The sequence below is a fragment of the Nilaparvata lugens genome, chromosome 14 (genome assembly GCF_014356525.2).
Source record: "Nilaparvata lugens isolate BPH chromosome 14, ASM1435652v1, whole genome shotgun sequence".
NCBI classification, from domain to species: Eukaryota; Metazoa; Arthropoda; class Insecta; order Hemiptera; family Delphacidae; genus Nilaparvata; species Nilaparvata lugens.
This window is the reverse complement of record NC_052517.1, coordinates 5,762,020-5,782,561: the sequence shown is the minus strand read 5'-3', so window position 1 is coordinate 5,782,561 and position 20,542 is coordinate 5,762,020. Positions and strand designations below refer to the sequence as shown.

The window sequence follows — 20,542 nt, the reverse complement described above, 5'->3', positions numbered from 1 at the left end:
CCTTGACCAATAGCAGTACTCGCCTACTAATATAAATTCTGCTGCTCTTGTATTTAGTTTTAGTTTATCAGAGATTGACAATGGTGTAACAACCGAAACCGGTCTTTCTAACTATCAATCAATATGTGGTTTTTGACAATTTCTTATCCTTTTTATTCAATCAAGCTATTTATCATGTTTCTTCATATTCAACTATTTGGCAACAGTGTGGAGTTTGAAAAGGATAGAACTATCTGCTTTGCCTAGTGACAGACAAGGATGGCAACACCAATGTTAATCAGGTGCTGACTATATAACGTGGATCTCCCTATAGACTATAGTATCATATTGATTTGATACTGTATCATGTGTGGTGATACTATTTCATGTTGTGGTGATACTGTATCATATTATGTTGATACTGTATCATGTTGTGATTGTTCTTGTTCTATAGTGAGGTCCACGTTATAATGACAGTATTCGATTAATATTGGTGATGCTATCCTTGTCCATCATTCGACAAAGGAGATAGCGGTATCCTTTCCTACCTTTAAAACTTTGCCCAGTCATTTTCCAACAATGTAGAATTATTAAGAAAAAAATTCAATCCCAATAATTATGGACATTTATAATTTTTAAACTATTGAAAAATATATCCACTTGACAAATAAAATGTAATTCAGCATTTCAAACAACAATGGACAGTTGATATTCCATCAGATATACTGGTAAGGCAGAGAATCGTCAACGCTGCTCTCCTATAGTAAGGTCCACGTTATAATAGCAGTGTTTGATTGGCAATGGTATTGCTATCCTTGTCTATCATTCAACAAAGCGGATAGCGCTATCTCTTTCTCGCTTTGCTCTGTTGCCAGATCGTCTTTCAACAATTTAGAATTAATTAACAGAATATTTTCATCTTAATTATGAAATTATTGAAAAATATAATTTCTTGCTTGACAAAATATAATTGATTATTTTAAATGAGGATGAACAGTTAATATTACATCAATAAACCTGTATCAACTACCATCTATAGAAGGTATTGATAAGACAGAGGATCGGCAACGTTGATCTCCTTTCATTATCCACTGCCATTATAACGTGGACCTCACTATAGAACAAGAACAACCACAACATGATACAGTATCAACACAATATGATTCAGTATCAGCACAGATGATACAGTATCAAACTAATATGATACAGTATCAAACTAATATGATACAGTAACAAACTAATATGATACAGTATCAAACTAATATGATACAGTATCAAATCAATATGAATATCGGGGCACCGAGCTTCGCTCGTTATTTATTTATTGATAAACAGAGCACAATTCTTCAAAATGATTGGGGAAGGACAAACAGGCACAGCCCAAAACTGTTTCTTCCCCGAATTTTGGTTTATACACTATAAATAGTCCAAAAAGTAGGTTATGTCTCTACACTTGAATTCAGGTCCAATTTTCAGTCAAAATATTTAAAAACAGAAGTTCCAATTTAAATTGTCTACAAACCAAATTGAATGACAAAATAACACTCACTAATCACTTAAAACATAATGATTAACTTTGAATATTATGTTTGATATACTCTAATTTAGAGTGATAAATCATGTCATGTCAAAAAATCAAATTATTTTGATAGTCTATTAAAATTTCTAGATAATATTTCTCGCGAGATACGGTAAGCTGTTTGAATGATTACACAGCTGATCTCCCACACAGGCACACGCATCTTCTGTTATCGACAGACGACGAAATCTGTTCTTCCAAGGATGAATTGTACTTTTAATGTTCTCCAGAGAGTTTTTCCAGGGATGAGACCTAGTGCAATCAAATCTTTATATAATAAACCTACTATGTTCTGAATTTCGTGAGAATCGTTAGAGCCGTTTTCGAGATCCGGTGAAATACAAACAGATGGAATTAAATAGAGAATGCATTTATTCTAATGCTAATTAATATATAATTATTATTTAATGATAGCGCTGCTATCCAGAGATTGAAGTTTGGTGTAAGGGTGAGCATTCCTGACAGGCAATTAGGAGGTACCGGGTTCGATTCCCGGGCTGGCAACTAATTTTTGGATAGTGGTTCTCATCGAATTTCCATCTAGCTGTTAACCCTGATGTCAATGTCTGAATTAGCAGAAGTCTTCGGGGTGATTTGCAGCATTTATTTAGGATTTTCGTTAAATAATAATTAAATACAAACATATAAACATCTAAACATCCAAACATCTAAACATATAAACAGAAATTGCTCGTTTAATAGTATAGGATACTGTATGATCTATTGTGGGTTTGAAAGCTTCATGATCCTCATAGCTTCTTTAGCTCCATCTAGAATACATTCAATATCGTTAGTTTTATTGATAAGTTGAGATACAACTCTACTAATAAATAATGACACCTCAGATACGAGACTATCTCTAACTTGTGACTCCAGGTTGTCTGTAGCATTAACCAGCTTGCAAGTGTCGTGAACGGGATCCTCTAAAAGTGTTTGTAGAACTTCTTCTTGCCTTGATTTGAGCGAATTTAGTCCAAAACGGATTCTCTTTTGAATGTTTTCTTGGTAGTATTTTATATCAGCGGTGCCGGCATCGTATGGGTCCTCTGAGTAATCTCTGTCGAAGTTGTTTCTTCCTTCTTCTCCTTCTTCTTCTTCTTCTTCTCCAGCTTCTTCTTCCCTCCCTCCTTCTTTCCCTTGTTCTCGTTTCCTTCTAACTTCTTCTCCTTTCCCTGATCCTTTCTCAACTCTGTCTCTTTTTCGTTCTCCGATTCCTTCTCCTTTACCAGATCCTTCCACACCTCCATCTCCTTCTACTGTTCCATCTCTCCCTTCTACTTTTCCTCCTTCTTGTTCTTTGCCTCTATTTGTTGCGTCATTGGTATTACTGTCTGGAAAATAAAAGAGATGAAAGTTTGTAAGTATGAAGCATTGACGAGGAAAAAGGAGAAGATTATAGTATACTCAACAAGAAAATGAGGCTCTGACACTTTGGACAATGGAAAATATTATGTTTTTGGAAATTGTAGTATCAATAATAATACGAGTTGATATCAGTGCTTATAAGAAATATTATGTTTTTGAAAATTGTAGTATCAATAATCAGAGTTGACGTCAGTGATCATAAAAATGTCAATTGCCAGTAGTTCTATTAACTTGGTTCAATTTGTACGAATTTCCACAACGGTTCTCCACCTTAAACTTCCAATATTTAATTTAATCTCACATCTTTCTCTCCTCTTCTTCCTCTCCTTCTTCCAGACATCTTATCCAATCCTTTTTTCTTATATCCTTTTCTCCACCTTCTCCTTCTTCTCTGATGTTTATCATGATAGATTCTAATTATCAATCATTGATAGATTTTTATTTAATTTTTTACACTCATTTTTCACTGGTATTCATAGGAAGTATCATCTTTTGCGGGTTATGTATCATTCCTTGGTGGTTTTGTATCATTCACAGAGAGTTTTGTATCATCTTTTACAGGTTGTGTAACATTCCTTGGTGGTTTTGTATCATTCCCAGACGGTTTGTATCATCTTCTGGAACATTGCCTATCATTTATAGCTTGAAATAGCTGTCTTCCTTTTTGAGAGTTCAATCTTGAGCCCCAACTTATGTTTTGCATTGGAATCCCACCTCTGATGAATCTGTTTCCTAGGTGGTGGAATAAATTCTCATGTAACATTCCTTGATGAATGTGTATCATTCCCAGGCAGTTTTGTATCATCTTTTGCAGGTTATGTATCATTCCTTGGTGGTTTTGTATCATTCCCAGACTGTTTTGTATCATCTTTCGCAAGCTGTTTAGCATTCCATGTTGGTGATTTTATATCATTCCCAAGCAGTTTTGTATCATCTTCTGGGGTTGTGTATCATTCCCAAACAGTTTTGTATCTTATTTTGGTAGTTGTGTATCATTCCCAGATAGTTTTGTATCATCTGTTGTTATAGTTGTCTTTCATTCTTTGGTGGCAGTGTATCATTCCTTGTCCTTAGTGGCTGTGTATCATTCCCAGACAGTTTTGTATCATCTGTTGTTATAGTTGTCTTTAATTCTTTGGTGGCTGTGTATCATTCCTTGTCCTTAGTGGCTGTGTATCATTCCCAGATAGTTTTGTATCATCTGTTGTTATAGTTGTCTATCATTCTTTGGTGGCTGTGTATCATTCCTTGTCCTTAGTGGCTGTGTATCATTCCCAGACAGTTTCGTATCATCTGTTGTTATAGTTGTCTTTCATTCTTTGGTGTCTGTGTATCGTTCCTTGTCTTTAGTGGCTGTGTATCATTCCCAGACAGTTTTGTATCATCTGTTGTTATAGTTGTCTATCATTCTTTGGTGGCTGTGTATCATTCCTTGTCCTTAGTGGCTGTGTATCATTCCCAGATAGTTTTGTATCATCTGTTGTTATAGTTGTCTTTCATTCTTTGGTGGCAGTGTATCATTCCTTGTCCTTAGTGGCTGTGTATCATTCCCAGACAGTTTTGTATCATCTGTTGTTATAGTTGTCTTTAATTCTTTGGTGGCTGTGTATCATTCCTTGTCCTTAGTGGCTGTGTATCATTCCCAGATAGTTTTGTATCATCTGTTGTTATAGTTGTCTATCATTCTTTGGTGGCTGTGTATCATTCCTTGTCCTTAGTGGCTGTGTATCATTCCCAGACAGTTTCGTATCATCTGTTGTTATAGTTGTCTATCATTCTTTGGTGTCTGTGTATCGTTCCTTGTCTTTAGTGGCTGTGTATCATTCCCAGACAGTTTTGTATCATCTGTTGTTATAGTTGTCTATCATTCTTTGGTGGCTGTGTATCATTCCTTGTCCTTAGTGGCTGTGTATCATTCCCAGACAGTTTTGTATCATCTGTTGTTATAGTTGTCTATCATTATTTGGTGGCTGTGTATCATTCCTTGTCCTCAGTGGCTGTGTATCATTCCCAGACAGTTTTGTATCATCTGTTGTTATAGTTGTCTTTCATTCTTTGGTGTCTGTGTATCATTCTTGCCCTTAGTGGCTGTGTATCATTCCCAGACAGTTTTGTATCATCTGCTATCATAACCATTATCTTACTTACAACTTTAATTATCTTCTAACCATCTCCATACTGTTCCTCCATCATGCCAATTATAACCTCCTTAACTGGACTACTCTGACCTTGAAATGCTGCACATTCACCCACTGTTAACACTATACTCCCAATCGTTTCACTCAGCAGCCAATGCAAATCTCCAACCAGCCTCTCTCTCGTTTCATTTCTCACTGCCTCATTCTTAATAGTCTCAATACACAACTTGTCCACACTCCTGTCTATAACTTTAATCACAAATTTTCTGGTAAGATTTGCTAATTCTATATCAACAGGGCTATCTCCAACTACTGGATCGGGGAGGTTCCCGCCAAGATAATCATAGTCTTTGAAAGTGTAAAATGATGAATTATCGCCTGATTTAGGGGGGATTTCATGTAATGTATCATTTTCTGGTGGTGGTATGTCAGTTGGTAAATTTGTATCATTCTGTGGTTCTATGTAGTCTAGAGGTGGTTCTTTATCATCAGTTGGTAATTCTGTATCATTTTGTGGTTTTATATAATCTGGAGGAGGTTTTGTATCATCCCCTGTTGGTTTTGTATCATTCCCTGGTAGTTTTGAATCTTCAGTCGATGGATTAGTATTATTCCCTGATGGTTTTGTATCATCTGTAGAGGACTTTGTTTCATTCCCTGGTAGATTTGTATCATCGGGAAGTGATTTTGTATCATTCCCTGGTGATTTTGTATGATCAGGAAATGATCTTGTATCATTCCCTGGTAGTTTTGTATTATCAGTTGGTAATTTTGTATCATTTCCCGGTAGTTTTGTATCATCAGTTGGTAATTTTGTTTCATTTCTTGGTGTTTTTGTATCATCTGTAGAGGACTTTGTATCATTCCCTGGTAGTTTAGTATCATCTGAAGAAGGATTTGTTTCATTCCTTGGTGATTTTGTATCATCTGTAGAGGACTCTGTATTATTCCCTGGTAGTTTTGTATCATCAGTTGGTGATTTTGTATCATTCCCTGGTGGTTTCAAATCATCTGTAGAGGACTTTGTATTATTCCATGGTAGTTTAGTATCATCAGTTGGTAATTTTGTTTCATTCCTTGAAGTTTTTGTATCATCTGTAGAGGACTTTGTATCATTCCCTGGTAGTTTAGTATTATCTGTAGAAGGCTTTGTTTCATTCCTTGGTGATTTTGTATCATCTGTGGAGGACTCTGTATTATTCCCTGGTAGTTTTGTATCATTAGTTGGTAATTTTGTTTCATTCCTTGGTGGTTTCAAATCATCTGTAGAGGACTTTGTATTATTCCATGGTAGTTTAGTATCATCAGTTGGTAATTTTGTTTCATTCCTTGAAGTTTTTGTATCATCTGTAGAGGACTTTGTATCATTCCCTGGTAGTTTAGTATTATCTGTAGAAGGCTTTGTTTCATTCCTTGGTGATTTTGTATCATCTGTGGAGGACTCTGTATTATTCCCTGGTAGTTTTGTATCATTAGTTGGTAATTTTGTTTCATTCCTTGGTGTATTTGTATCATCTGTAGAGGACTTTGTATCATTCCATGGTAGTTTAGTATCATCAGTTGGTGATTTTGTATCATTCCCTGGTGGTTTCAAATCATCTGTAGGAGGCTTTGTATCATTCCCTGGTAGTTTAGTATCATCACTTGGTAATTTCGTATCATTTCCTGGTGGTTTTGTATCATTAGTTGGCGACTTTGTTTCATTCCCTGGTAGTTTTGTATCATCAGTTGGTGACTTTGTTCCATATGTATCTGTATCGTTCACATTTTTCCTAGTACCATTGTCAGAGTCTGTAAAATTCACTTTTCCATTGTTCCCACCTGTTATTGTATTATTCTCATTTGTTGTTGTTCCATTCCCATATAGTTTTGATGAAGAATCATTAACATTTTTTGAACCAAACACACACATTCCCAAGTTGTCCTTTGATTCCTGTGCATCAATTTTGGATTTCTCTTTTTCTTGTTTATACTTCTCAATCTCTTTCTCGAATAACTCCAAATCCTTTTCAAATTTCTCTTTATCCTTCAAGTACTGATCTTCATGCATTTCAAACTCTTTCTGAAATGTTAGAAATTTCCTTTCATGATCGTTATTTATCCCAAAATTACCAAATGTGTTTCCGTTGTCTGTAGCTCCCCAATCCAAGTGTCCACCTATTATTTCTCCAGTTTCTTCCTTTGTATCATTTTTTAATGACACTGAATCATCTTTGTCTAGTTTTGTATCAAGATTTTGATTTTGTTCAAACTCCTTCTTCGTTGTATTGTGAACTTCATTTCGATTTGTTTGATCCACTTTTGTATCATCCTTATGTACTTTTGTATCATTCAAATTCTGTTTTGTATCAACTAAATCCTCTTCTGTATCATTCCCATTCTTCTTTGTATCGTTTTCATGAACGTTTGTATCATCCAAATCCTTTTTTGTAACATACTTATCCCTTTTTGGATCTTTCAAATGCACTTTTCTATCTGGTGGCCCTTTTTCATAATAATTTTCAATCATTTCTTCCTCATAACTATTCACTACTGTACTATTGTCCATATAAACTATTCTATTATTTATTCCACCATATATTACGATTCCATGGACTGATTTCAATTGAGGAATATCATGGGCTCCTGGAACAAGGCACAGTATATAACACTAGGTATAAAATATATAAAATTATTGTAGATATAGATTGTTTGTAGAAATAGGACTACACTTGAAATTATACTAGATGTGAGAATAATGTTTGGGAATGATTGAGAAACACTAAGGCTCAACTCACACTTACGCAACTCAGGTCGAGAAGAGACTCGACTCTATAGTGAGGTCCACGTTATAATGACAGTATTTGATCAACTTTGGTTTTGCTATCCTTGTCTATCATTCGACAAAGCTGGTGGTACTATCCATTTCTATGTCCTACAACAATGCCAATTATGTTTTTGACAGTGTAGAAATATAATTAATTAATTCAGAGAATCAGCATCGCTATTTTTCTATCTTCATCCACTGCCATTATAACGTGGACCTCACTATAGTGGAGAGCATGTGTTTTCAAATGGTGATGTCGCGGAGACTAGAATCGACTGGTCTGAGTGTCACCATTTGGAAACACATGCTCTCGACTAGAGTCCAGTCTCTTCTCAACCTGTGTCATGTAAGTGTGAGATGAGCCTTAAGGTGCAATTCCTTAGTGACAACTCCAGCTGTGTGACTCCGCCCACTGTGTATGCCCAGCCCACTTTAGGCGTGGCTTGTCTTGACCAATGGTAGCCTTCAACCTTGAAAGCTCAGCCAACTACCAATGGTATGACTTCATCCATATTCTGCTGCTCTATGATTTGGCAGATTAGTTCAGTTCTGATTGATACATTTTTGTAGTAAACGAAATCAACTAAACTAAAGCACAAATTGACTGTAGCTTTTCTCCTGAAGAGTGTGTATTTCTTCAGCTTATATAAAACTATCTCTACAGATTAATTTGATGTACCCTGAATCATAATTCCATATTTCAATTTGAAACTCATTGATGTGTAAGTTTTCAATACCGTTAAGGACCAATCAGTCTGAAGAGACTGCCAAGCATATCACTCTGGACTGCAACAAGCAACCAGGTGATGAATGGGATGTTGGTATAGGGAAAATCTCCTGGTTCTTGTGAAGGACACATGTATTGGTTCATCCAACTAGCATATTACTTGGGAACACAATAAGCTCAGTTGATGTGTGGGGTTCTTTGAACATTTGGATCCTTGAATCCGTCTCTTCAAAAATCATAATCATAATCAAGGTTTCAATAGGATTGAATGAAAAAGACTAAGAAATTGTCAAAAACCACAGATCTATTGCTACTTAGGAAGACCGGTTTTACACCATTGTCAATCTCTGTCAATGGGCTAATAACCGAAACCGGTCTTTCTAAGTAGCAATAAATCTGTGGTTTTTGATAATTTCTTAGTTATTTTCATTCAATATGAATAATTATCACAATATCAATTTCTCAACTACACAAAAAGTTTCAATAGGACTTGTTTCCTGAAATTTAGTATTGTATTGTAGGTCATGACAGTGATAAGGAGGAAATGGTCAAAGAGCTGCAAACACTACCTCTCATTTGAATTGCTATAAATCAGTAGTATCTAATGGATTTTAGCAAAGAGAAACAATAGCATAAGTAGATATACCATGGTTTAGGGTATTTATGTTGCAACTTTTACTGTTATCTCGAGCCGATTACTGTTGATTATTGTCGATTTTCACTGTTTTGTTGGGGTGAGAGTGTATGAACGGCACATTATGAGATACTATGAGCGTCACACAGCTTCACGGGAAAGCTTGAGATAACAGTAAAAGTTGCGACATAAACGTTCTATACCATGGGATATCTACTTATGCTGTTGTTTCTCTATGGTTTCAGTGTCAAAAATGAGTCGAAATAATAAAGTCTTATATTCCTTTTTTTACTATTCAGATTTCCACTCTTTCCCATAAATGTATAATTTCAATTCATTACAAGGATATTCCACTATTAGTTTCAAATCTGAATGAATAAGTATGTCCAATGGAATACTGAAATATTGCAGATTGAATTAATACTATCACAGGCTACTAGGAGATTTAAAACTCTGAATATATCCAAAGGAATATCACTAAAAACTTCGATATCACTTACCAGTATTTGAAACATCATTTGGAGATCTCTTAATCCTTGAATATCCTTTTGTATCATTTATTTCAAATGGATACGTCATCAGATGAAAAGAGAACATGCTCTCAGTATGTAACACCAGCACTACTAATACTACAACAACGGAGACTACTTTTGAGATGTGCCTTGTAAATTCTGGAAACATTTCCAAAAGAGGTAGCTCTGCATCCACAAGTCATTTGTAATGATGAACGAGGTCTCTATTTCCAATTAAGTTTATGTCATGAAATTGATCACTCACAAAAAACATTTAGAGCAAGTAAGGCTTCAACTTCTAATCATGTTTATGACACAAAAATATATGACACATTTTTATGACTATTAGGAATGTTATGTCTTGCTTATGTCAGCAAATCTTTCATTTTTATGACGTCAATCTTTGTCATTAATTTTGATATTTGACTACTAGTCAAATTGAGCATGAAATTGGTTTACTATATTCAGTCTTCTCTTATCCAATTATATCTTCATATTCAATTTTCAAGGTGCTTCTTCTACTATAATTGATTGGTTGAAGAATATTATAGATAATGAAAATGTTGATTATCATTTTAAAATATATGCTGGTATTCCTTGTCCCTTTATCCCTTCATATATTTTTATACTATAATAATTCAGTATTATTTACTGTTTTATATCACTATTTTTGATGTATCACTTTAACCAGCTTTTGGAACTATTCGAAGATCAAAAAGATTTATGATCATTTACACCATTCGTCATGAATTTCGAGTTATTTTAACTAGCAGGTAACCCGTGCTCCGCAAGGGTCTAATTGGAAATTCAACAAACTGAAAACTTCACCTACTAAAATCTTGGAGAATTTAAAGTAGGCCTAAACCATCCTCGGTGAATAAAGAATCTATATGTAACATTTCTAATTAATCAGTCAAGTAGTTGAGACCTGATGATGCTTCCTTCATTCGTGAATATCCCATTCCATATGTGTACAAGCAAATTCTTTCCTTTATTTTATTATAGTTTATATATTTCATTCTTCTATCGCAATTTATTATTCATATAATACTGTCCTCTGTTATTTGTACACTATTCTAGTTCATGAACCACTATATTATATGCTATATGTTATCAATTTGTCAGACTGATCAGTTTCTGTATCTTTATTAGTTTGTTCTATTATTTTCTGGAATTAATTATTCCATTTATTATCTATATAATTTATCATATTATTTTCTACCAGTCCGTTTTCTGCCAGTAGGGGTCAAATTTATGTTCATTCCGACTGTGTCCTTTGTTTGGTTTTTTTGGGGGCTTTTTATGATGTTTTATTACATTAGTTTGTGTATTATTTTTATTAGTCTCTGTATTATTTCCATTAGTTTCTGTATCATTCCCATCGGTTTCTGTATCATTTCCATCGGTTTCTGTATCATTTCCATCGGTTTCTGTATCATTTCCATCGGTTTCTGTATCATTCCATCAGTTTCTGTATCATTTCCATCGGTTTCTGTATCATTTCCATCGGTTTCTTTATCATTTCCATTCTCTTTTGTATCATTTTCATCTGTATTTGTATCATTTTCATTCGTCTGTGTAGCTTTTTCATGTGTTTGTGTATCCATTTCATTTTTCTTTGAATCATTCTCATCTATTTTTCTATCATTCCCAGTTGATTGTTTATGATCTATATGTGTTTCTGTTCTATTTTTTCCATCATTTTGTCTCTTCTCTTCATAGTGTTGATAATATTTTGTAAGATTCTTCAAAATTTCTTGGTTCTCTTCAGCCATTTTTCTGTTTTCCTCTAGCATTCTCTTAATTTCCATCAACATATTATCGTTGTCTCTCTTCATCTGTTCAACATCTCTTAAGAGATTCACGGCATCTTCATACAAATTTTCAATGGTAGAATTTTTCGTTCCCTTGTTTTCAATATTTCCAGGTGATTCTGTATCATTTCTACTATGATTTGTATCATTCTTATCATGGTTTGTATCATTTCTATCATGATGTGTATCATTGATATCAAGTCTTGTATCATTATCATGATTTGTATGATCTCCTCCCAGTGTTGTATCATTCTTGTCTTGTTTTGTATCATTCCTGTCGAGTTTTGTATCATTCCTGTCTAGTTTTCCATCATCTGTAACTTGTTTTGTATTATTCATATCTTCCCTCATATTATTCACATCTTCTTTTGTATCATTTCCAGAAAGTTTCATATCATCCTTTGTTATAATTGTATCATTTCTACTATCACTTGTAACATTGTCAGATGTATTCGTACCATTACTTACATTATTATCATCTTTTGTTGTATTTGTATCATTTCTATCTGTCTTTACACCTTTCATGTTATCAGTATAGCCCAATTTTGTATCATTTTTATTGGTTCCTGTTCCTTTTCCATCAATTTTTGTATCATTTTCATCCGTTTGTGTACCCTTTTCATTGGTCTTTGTATCATTCACATCTTGTTTTGTATTATTCATTTGTTCTCCTGACTTTATGGTATCCTTCTCCATCTTTGTATCGTTTGCTGATATTTTTGCATCATCAATTAACTTTTGTGTTTCATTTATCATCTTCTTAGTATCTTCTACAAGTTTTCTATCATGATTAACTGGAGAATTTTCCAAATTATCTAGGAGATACCGCAAAAAGACAAGGAATTGTTCCAGGAGATCTAGTTTCTCATCAGTTTGCATTTTTGCATCATCGATTAACTTTTGTGTTTCATTTATCATCTTCTTAGTATCTTCTTCTAGATTTTTATCATGATTTGCTGGAACATTTTCCAAATTATCCAGGAGATAACGCAAAAATAGAAGGAATTGTTCCAGGAGATCTAGTTTTTCATCAGTTTCCATTTTTGCATCATCAATTAACTTTTGTGTTTCATCTATCATCTTCTTAGTGTCCTCTTCAAGTTTTTTATCACGATTTACTGGAGAATTTTCCAGATTATCTAGGAGATAACGCAGAAAAACAAGGAATTGTTCCAGAAGATCCAGTTTTTCATCGTTGTTATAGTTATTTTGATCATTTCCTTCAAATCTAGTATTATTCTCAGCCGTTCTTTCATTGTCCCTTGGATGTTTTGTATCATTAGTCTCTTCTTTTGTGTCACTTCCAGTCCCTCTTGTATCATTTTTAGTCTCTTTTGTATCATTGTCAATCCCTTTTGTATTATTATCAGTCCCTTTTGTATCATCCTTATTCACTTTTGTATCATCCCCATTTTCTCCTTTTCTATCATTCCCAGTCACTTGTGTATCAGTCCCATGCACTTTTGTATCATTCCTATCCCCTTTTGTATCATTCCCATGCACTTTTGTATCATCCCCATCCCCTTTTGTATCTTTCCCATGCACTTTTGTATCCCCCCTATCCTTCCCAGTATCACCACAAGGCTTTTTCGTGTTGTTTCCCGTATCTTCTCCTGGTTTCCATTGATATCTGTTTACAATGATCTCATTGTCCAAATAAACTATAGTATTATTAACTCCTCCATAGATAAATATTCCATGTCCTGAAGTTACAGGACCGATTACTGTTGATCCTGAAATAAGATTAAGAATCAAGAATAAAAATGAAATACAATTTCAAAATATCTAGAATTAGAATAACCCCTATAAATACCATTCATGAGTTTCAAAAAGTCGCTTCTCTCAGTGGTTCGGAACCCATCTAAAGCTGTAGGCCATCCATTCATCTCTCATCATATTGGCATAGATAAACAATAGTGTAAGTAGATATCCCATGGTATAGGGCGTTTATGTCACAACGTTTACTGTTATCTCATGCCGATTACTGTCGATTATTGTCGATTTTTACTGTTTTAACCGGGTAAGAGTGTATGAACGGTACAATATGAGAGACTACCAGCGTCATAAAGGTTCATGGGAAAGGAAAGAACTACGTGAACTATGGGTTTGAGATAACAGTAAAAGTTGCGACATAAACGCCCTATACCATGGGATATCTACTTATGCTATTGTTTCTCTATGATATTGGTCTCTCATTATCCCTTGGTAGAGACTTACTGGGAAGGATATTTTGAATATTATTTCCAAAGAATGGACATTGATATGTCCAAAGCTCCGCCAATTTATATAGATGCATTACAATTATTATTATCTTGTATAGTTATTCCAAATTGATTCTTTCCATATCATTGTACAGTATAATAATTTTTTTCTTAGTTTATGTTATGTAAATTTATCAAAAAATTTGCTGTATTGTAAGCTATTGTATAAGTGTATGAGTCAGTGTGTATTGCAATCTACATAAACAAAGTACTCAATCAATCAATCATAATATTGTGCAATGGGTCTCTTCAGACCTTGCACACGAAATAAATAATCAATCAATCATTAGTTTAATCAGCTACGCACAAGCCTGGAGCTCATATGGGTATCATCCTCAACGAAGTACAAAGTAGAATAGAATAATAATAAAAGACAAAAGACAAACTAGAACAATATAAATGTTATATTTGAGCAAGTCGTATTTTGTCTGTATCGAAAAAAAATATTTTTAACGGTCCCATATTCTTTATTGACTCATACGATGAGTACATCATCAAAATTATAGTAAAAGAAAAAATAAGGTAACCTTGTGCTATTCCTCTCCCAAATTTAGATACGGTTACACACAGTCCGAAATAGGTCAAGTCTTGTAGTTGATCACTTCACAAGATTTCCAGTCCTTGATTATTTTCATAAAGTAGATTTTTAAATTTAGATTAACCTTCCGGCAGTTGCGCTGTTGTGAAAAGTACAACAGTGTCAGTTTTTTGCTGCACAAAACTATTGGAAGGTGTGGTGTCAGTGAATGAGTCACCTATGCATTCCAAAACTTCTCCCCCATCACTCCACTGAGTTGCAGTATCAACCGAGCAATGGTTCAGTCTTTAGGTGCCATTTAGTCGCCACAGTGCATAAGATAGGAAAAGACTGTATACGGGGACTGTAAACGAACCAATAACACAGAATTGATGGCTTTGCTTGGTGTACCTTATTGGGCTATGAAATGGTAATCATCCAAATGTTTATAGGCGTAAAATAATCCAAGAAGATGGAAAAAAGTAATTATACAATTAATTATTATGTTTTGACAGTAAACAGAGTACATAACACTTCGAAAATTGACTGCTCGTGTGATTGAGTAGGGCGTGACTACCGGAAGGTTAAGAACAAGGTCCTTTTGTATTGGGGGAAAAATGATTGAAGACTGGAAATGTTTTAATTTTCGTCCCAGGTATGACGTTAAACTGCCTATTTAGTCTCCTCAGAAGGAGGATGAAGATAAGATGAAGAAGTTCAAGAGGAAAGGAGAAAAAATAATAGAGAAAGGAAAATGAAGTCAATGAAAGAGAAAAAACAGATGATTGAGAGAGAAAGAAGGAGTATATGGAACAGAAAAGTAAATGATTAAGAATTATGTCCACTATCGGCCAATGACAGTAGAGCACAACGTTCATTGGTCGACAGCTAATCGCCAATCGTAGGGCTTCACCAACACTATATATTCTGCTGCTAAATTTTCAAGCTTTCAGTTTACTAGACATTGATAACGGTGTAACAACCGGAACAAGTATCTCAAATTGTTTTAATAAATTAGTGGTCTTGACAAAATGAGTAGTTTTCATTCAATAAGTATATTTTTGACCGAGCGAAGTGAGGTCCAAGATTCAAGTCGAAGGCTTCGCATTTCTCTTAATGTTTAAATATTTGAATGTTTATATGTTGCGCATTTACGGCGAAACGCGGTAATAGATTTTCATGGAATTTGACAGGTATGTTCCTTTTTTAATTGCGCGTCGACGTATATACAAGGTTTTTTGGAAATTTTGCATTTCAAGGATGATATAAAAGGAAAAAGGAGCCTCCTTCATACGCCAATATTAGAGTAAAAATCAGACTATAGGATTATTCATCATAAATCAGCTGACAAGTGATTACACAGATGTGTGGAGAAGCCAGTCTATTGTTGTATTTCCATAAGGTCTATATAGTTTCAATCAGGTACTTGTGGATGAGAATACTGCGTGAGGTCTACTGTTCACAGAACTAATACTCTACTTATCTTCAATTCTGGATAAAAATACTATAGTGAGTCCCACGTTATAATGGCAGTAATTGATTAACATTGGTGTTGTTATCCTTGTCTAGCTCCGCAAGGTTGCCAGATCATGTTTTAACCATGAAGACGTATAATTAACAAAATATTTTATCTCAATTTTTAAAATGTATCATTGAATCTTGAAAACTAGATTTTCTTGAGGGATAAAAATAATAGATTCAGATTATTTTAAACAAGAATGGACAGTTAATATTAAGGTGCGTATAGATTTACGCGCCGCGAACATGAGCAATTCACTTTTAATCAGCTGGTGCCAAGCTTTTTATATCTGTATCTTACCGTTTCTGTAAAAATACAGATATAATCATTCATTTCATTCATTCATTGTATAAAATACTATAATCATAATACAATTATGACATTGGAGGAAAACTAGGCTAAGCCTGTACTATTTTTCTCCAAAAATTTTGATAAAATGTTAATGTTGTCCAAAAGATAAGGTTATGTAATCACACACTGCTTCGTCACTTGATTTTCGGTCCAAGAATGATGATTAATTTGAATGTAAAATTTTGAATTTTGAAGGTTGATTTTATATTCTGAAAAATTACAGAATGTATCACAATAAATTAAAAACTTTAGAAATGTTGCACTTATTTAAAAAATTCGAATACAAAATCAAAAACCTACTCACTATTTGTTATTCACTGATAGATCTAAATCAGCTGATTAAAAGTGAATTGCTCATGTTCGCGGCGAGTATATCTGTACGCACCTCTACATCAGATATATCAGTATCAGCTGTCCTCTATAGAATGCAGTGGTAAGGCAGAGAATAGACAACACTGTTCTCTCCTATCTTTTTCCACTGCCGTGTTGCTCACTGTAGTAGAATTATAACAAACTATTACTAGTAGTTCTGTGAACAGTAGACCTCGCGCTCAGTAAGTTACAATGACCTGTTGTTATGTTTTCTCAGAAATTAATAAATAATTTATCAATTTAAAATGTCTAGAAAAAATCCTAAATGAGCATAGAGCTTTCTGTTCTATCGTATCGTGACGTGTCGTCCCGGAATGTGAGTGTGAGCGCTGTTATCAGGTCTGGCTGCAACTGTCTACAACGTTAATGGAAAGATACATTTTCAAGATGTTCGATGTTTTTGGACGGGTAGTATTATAGTCCACTAAACAGCTGATTTATGATGATAACAGAATGTAACTCATATTAATTATATTAATAATTCTATAGTTTGATTTTCACTCTAATATTGGCGTATGAAGGAGGCTCCTTTTTCCTTTTATATTATCCTTGAAATGCAAAATTTCCAAAAACCTTGTATATACGTCGACGCGCAATTTAAAAAGGAACATACCCGTCAAATTTCATGAAAATCTATTACCGCGTTTTGCCGTAAATGCGCAACATATAAACATTCAAACATTAAGAGAAATACCAAACCGTCGACTTGAATCTTAGACCTCACTTCGCTCCGATATATTTTTTATTTATTTTATCTATATTTTTCACTGATTGGAAGAGAAAAACTAAGGATACTCCTTGTAATATTTCTTTTCCCAAATTTAGATAACACTTTAAAAGTCCAAAATAGGGTTATGGTTTCACTTTACTGAAATTTAGTCCATTTTCACTCAAAAACAACGAAAACTAAGATTTTAAATTTTGACGGTTGAAAACAGAATAAAAAAACAAAAATATCACACTCAAATCACCATTAATTGGAAAATTGTTGAGTAATTTTACAAAATTTAGAGCCAGAAAAAACACAACTCACTATTCAGCACAGCTGATTTGTCCAATAATCATAGGTTAACTCACCAGGTACACCCATTTGAGGAGATCTCTTAGCTCTCAATAAATATCCCGACCTTCCATCTTTTCCCTGATGATAAAGCATAGGTGAACACAGCAGACTCTCAAAATGCAAACCCAGCAAAATTAGCACAACAGAAGAAGCTACTTTTGAAACATGCCTTGTAAATTCCGGTAACATCTCATGTATTAATTAGATCTATATTTTGATCGTGAATTTCCCTTTACAGTTTTCTCGAAATAGATCAAATAGTCCGCCTTCATATTTTCCGAAACAATTACTGTATCAAGACATTTTGATTTGATTTTCCTCTACAAATTTCTCGAAATAGATTAGATCGACTTGAATATATTCGAAATCAATATTACTGCATCAAGACATTTTAAATGAGTAAGTGGTAGAGTTTAGAATTAATTTCTCTCAGTCATAAAAATGATACTTTATGATAGTTTATTGTTTTATTATAATATCCTATGGTGAAATTCACTTTCAACTGTCAGTATTCCAATGTAAATAACACCATTGCTACTCATTTGACCAATGCTGACAGCGTTTAGTGAATATCTAATCTCTCAGTTTATACTGCAGTATTTTTATGTTTGTCATAGACTGTTAATCTTGTACTGAATAATATTTATGATTGTGGGATTATATTCTCATATTACTTGTCAAATTCAGTGTGAAATTTGTTTCTCATGTTAAGCCAGTTATACACACAACGATTTTTGACGCACGTTTTTTGCCATACTTATAGACTCCTCCAGAATTAATAGAACTTGACAAACACTTTATAACATCATATGTTTGTCAGGTTATGTTTGATCTAATCCTATACTATCAAACGAGCAACTTCTGTTCAAATGTTTAGATGTTTGTATGTTTAGATGTTTGGATGTTTAGATGTTTATATGTTTGTATTTCACCGGATCTCGAAAAGGGCTCTAACGATTCTCACGAAATTCAGAACATAGTAGGTTTATAATATAAAGATTCGATTGCACTAGGTCTCATCCCTAAGAAAACTCGCTGAAGAACATTAAAAGGATAATTATTATTCATCCTTTAAAAAAACAGCTGATAATAAAATTATTTCGTCGTTTGTTGGTGATGGAAGTGAGTGAGCGAGTTCATGTGTGTCGGACTGCGTCAAAATTATTACTCAGCTGTTGAACTTTTGTAATCATTGATACAGGTACTCAGTGCCGGTTGCAAAAAAGCCGGGTTATTTTCAATCCAGATCAATTCCAGTAGATCCATCTTTTTCAAATGGTCTTCTCTGATTTGGTTCATGTGAAGTTGATCAGGATTGAAATTTAACCGGCTTTTGTGCAATTGGGCCTTTGTGAGGGAAATTTTTGCATTCCTTTGGGAATTAATCTCAATTTACTGTTATTAGATGTAACATTTCTGTATGAATGTGATTGTAATTTCTTCTCGTAATAAATTTTTTATGCTTTTGTACTCCAGAGCGAAGCTCGGTCCCCGATTTTAGAATTTATAATATCGGCAAAGAATTTATGTCGGCAAAAATCGTACGTCAAAAATCTGTGTAATTTGACTTATGGTTTTTGAATGAGCGTACCTTGGTAGTTATTTTGGAGCTTCAGATTCAAGTATTTTTGGGTGTTGAAAACGAATTGAAAATAACCTCCATTGAACATTGAGAGTGTATGTTCGACGATAACTACCGAACGCTTTGACCAACCAAATTCTAATTTTGAACACATTTTTTGGACCTATTCTACAGGTCGTTTGATCAACAATGAAATAGAATAACTTTTTCAATCCTTTCTTCAAGAGATTCAAGATAACATGTCCAATATATGTATCATATATTCATATGAAGGGAATATCATGAATGAGAATCATATAAATAGAAATAGTGAATCAAATATCAAGATAATAGATTTGCATAAGGTATATATGTATTTATTTATTTATTCATATGCAAATACAATTCCGGTAAAAACAACAGGCATTTGCCCAAAACTGCTTCAAACCTTAATTTGGAATACACAGTCTAAAGGTTATGCTACTTAAGTAACTCGATAATTCGTACACAATATTGAGTCCAAAAAATGTATCTACTACAATAAATTTTGAATATATCAGATTGATCAATTTCCAAATACGAATCCAAACAAAACTCTTCCTTCCAACATTATAGGATGAATAACATTATAGAATAAGTTCAAGGTAGAGTAAGCTAGCTAGGCGCACATCAGTTAGTCAGGACAAGACAATACATGATCAGACACGTTTAGTCACAATACTTCACATTGCTGCTTGTGACGCAACACACACTGATTAGTCATTGCAATTAGACATGTCTTCATAAGCAACTATGTGAAGTATTGTGCCTTAGGCTAGGCACACACCAGTTAGTCAGTCAAGACAAGACATGGTCAGACACGTTTAGTTACAATACTCCACATTGTTACTTGTGACGCAACACACACTGATTAGTCATTGCAATTAGACATGTCTTCATAAGCAACTATGTGAAGTATTGTGCCTTAGGCTAGGCACACACCAGTTAGTCAGTCAAGACAAGACATGGTCAGACACGTTTAGTTACAATACTCCACATTGTTACTTGTGACGCAACACACACTGATTAGTCATTGCAATTAGACATGTCTTCATAAGCAACTATGTGAAGTATTGTGCCTTAGGCTAGGCACACACCAGTTAGTCAGTCAAGACAAGACATGGTCAGACACGTTTAGTTACAATACTCCACATTGTTACTTGTGACGCAACACACACTGATTAGTCATTGCAATTAGACATGTCTTCATAAGCAACTATGTGAAGTATTGTGCCTTAGGCTAGGCACACACCAGTTAGTCAGGACAAGACAAGACATGATGAGACACGTTTAGTTACAATACTC

At 34.1% G+C, this 20,542-nt stretch overlaps 2 protein-coding genes across 2 annotated transcripts; both read right to left on the bottom strand.

The window, feature by feature from the left end:
* Nucleotides 1-1,463: 1,463 nt before the first annotated feature.
* Nucleotides 1,464-10,607, bottom strand: LOC120354170 (spore wall protein 2-like). The gene is made up of 2 exons (XM_039440638.1): nucleotides 9,729-10,607; nucleotides 1,464-2,889 (listed from the first exon to the last, which is right to left on the bottom strand). The coding sequence occupies exons 1-2, from the start codon at nucleotides 9,907-9,909 to the stop codon at nucleotides 2,279-2,281; spliced, it is 792 nt and encodes a 263-aa protein (XP_039296572.1). The 5' UTR covers nucleotides 9,910-10,607; the 3' UTR covers nucleotides 1,464-2,278.
* Nucleotides 10,608-10,801: 194 nt separating this feature from the next.
* LOC111063250 (protein PFC0760c-like) lies at nucleotides 10,802-18,003 on the bottom strand. The gene is made up of 2 exons (XM_039440633.1): nucleotides 17,652-18,003; nucleotides 10,802-13,287 (listed from the first exon to the last, which is right to left on the bottom strand). Exons 1-2 carry the CDS (start codon nucleotides 17,824-17,826, stop codon nucleotides 11,054-11,056), a joined length of 2,409 nt encoding a protein of 802 aa, XP_039296567.1. The 5' UTR covers nucleotides 17,827-18,003; the 3' UTR covers nucleotides 10,802-11,053.
* Between the last annotated feature and the right edge of the window lie 2,539 nt (nucleotides 18,004-20,542).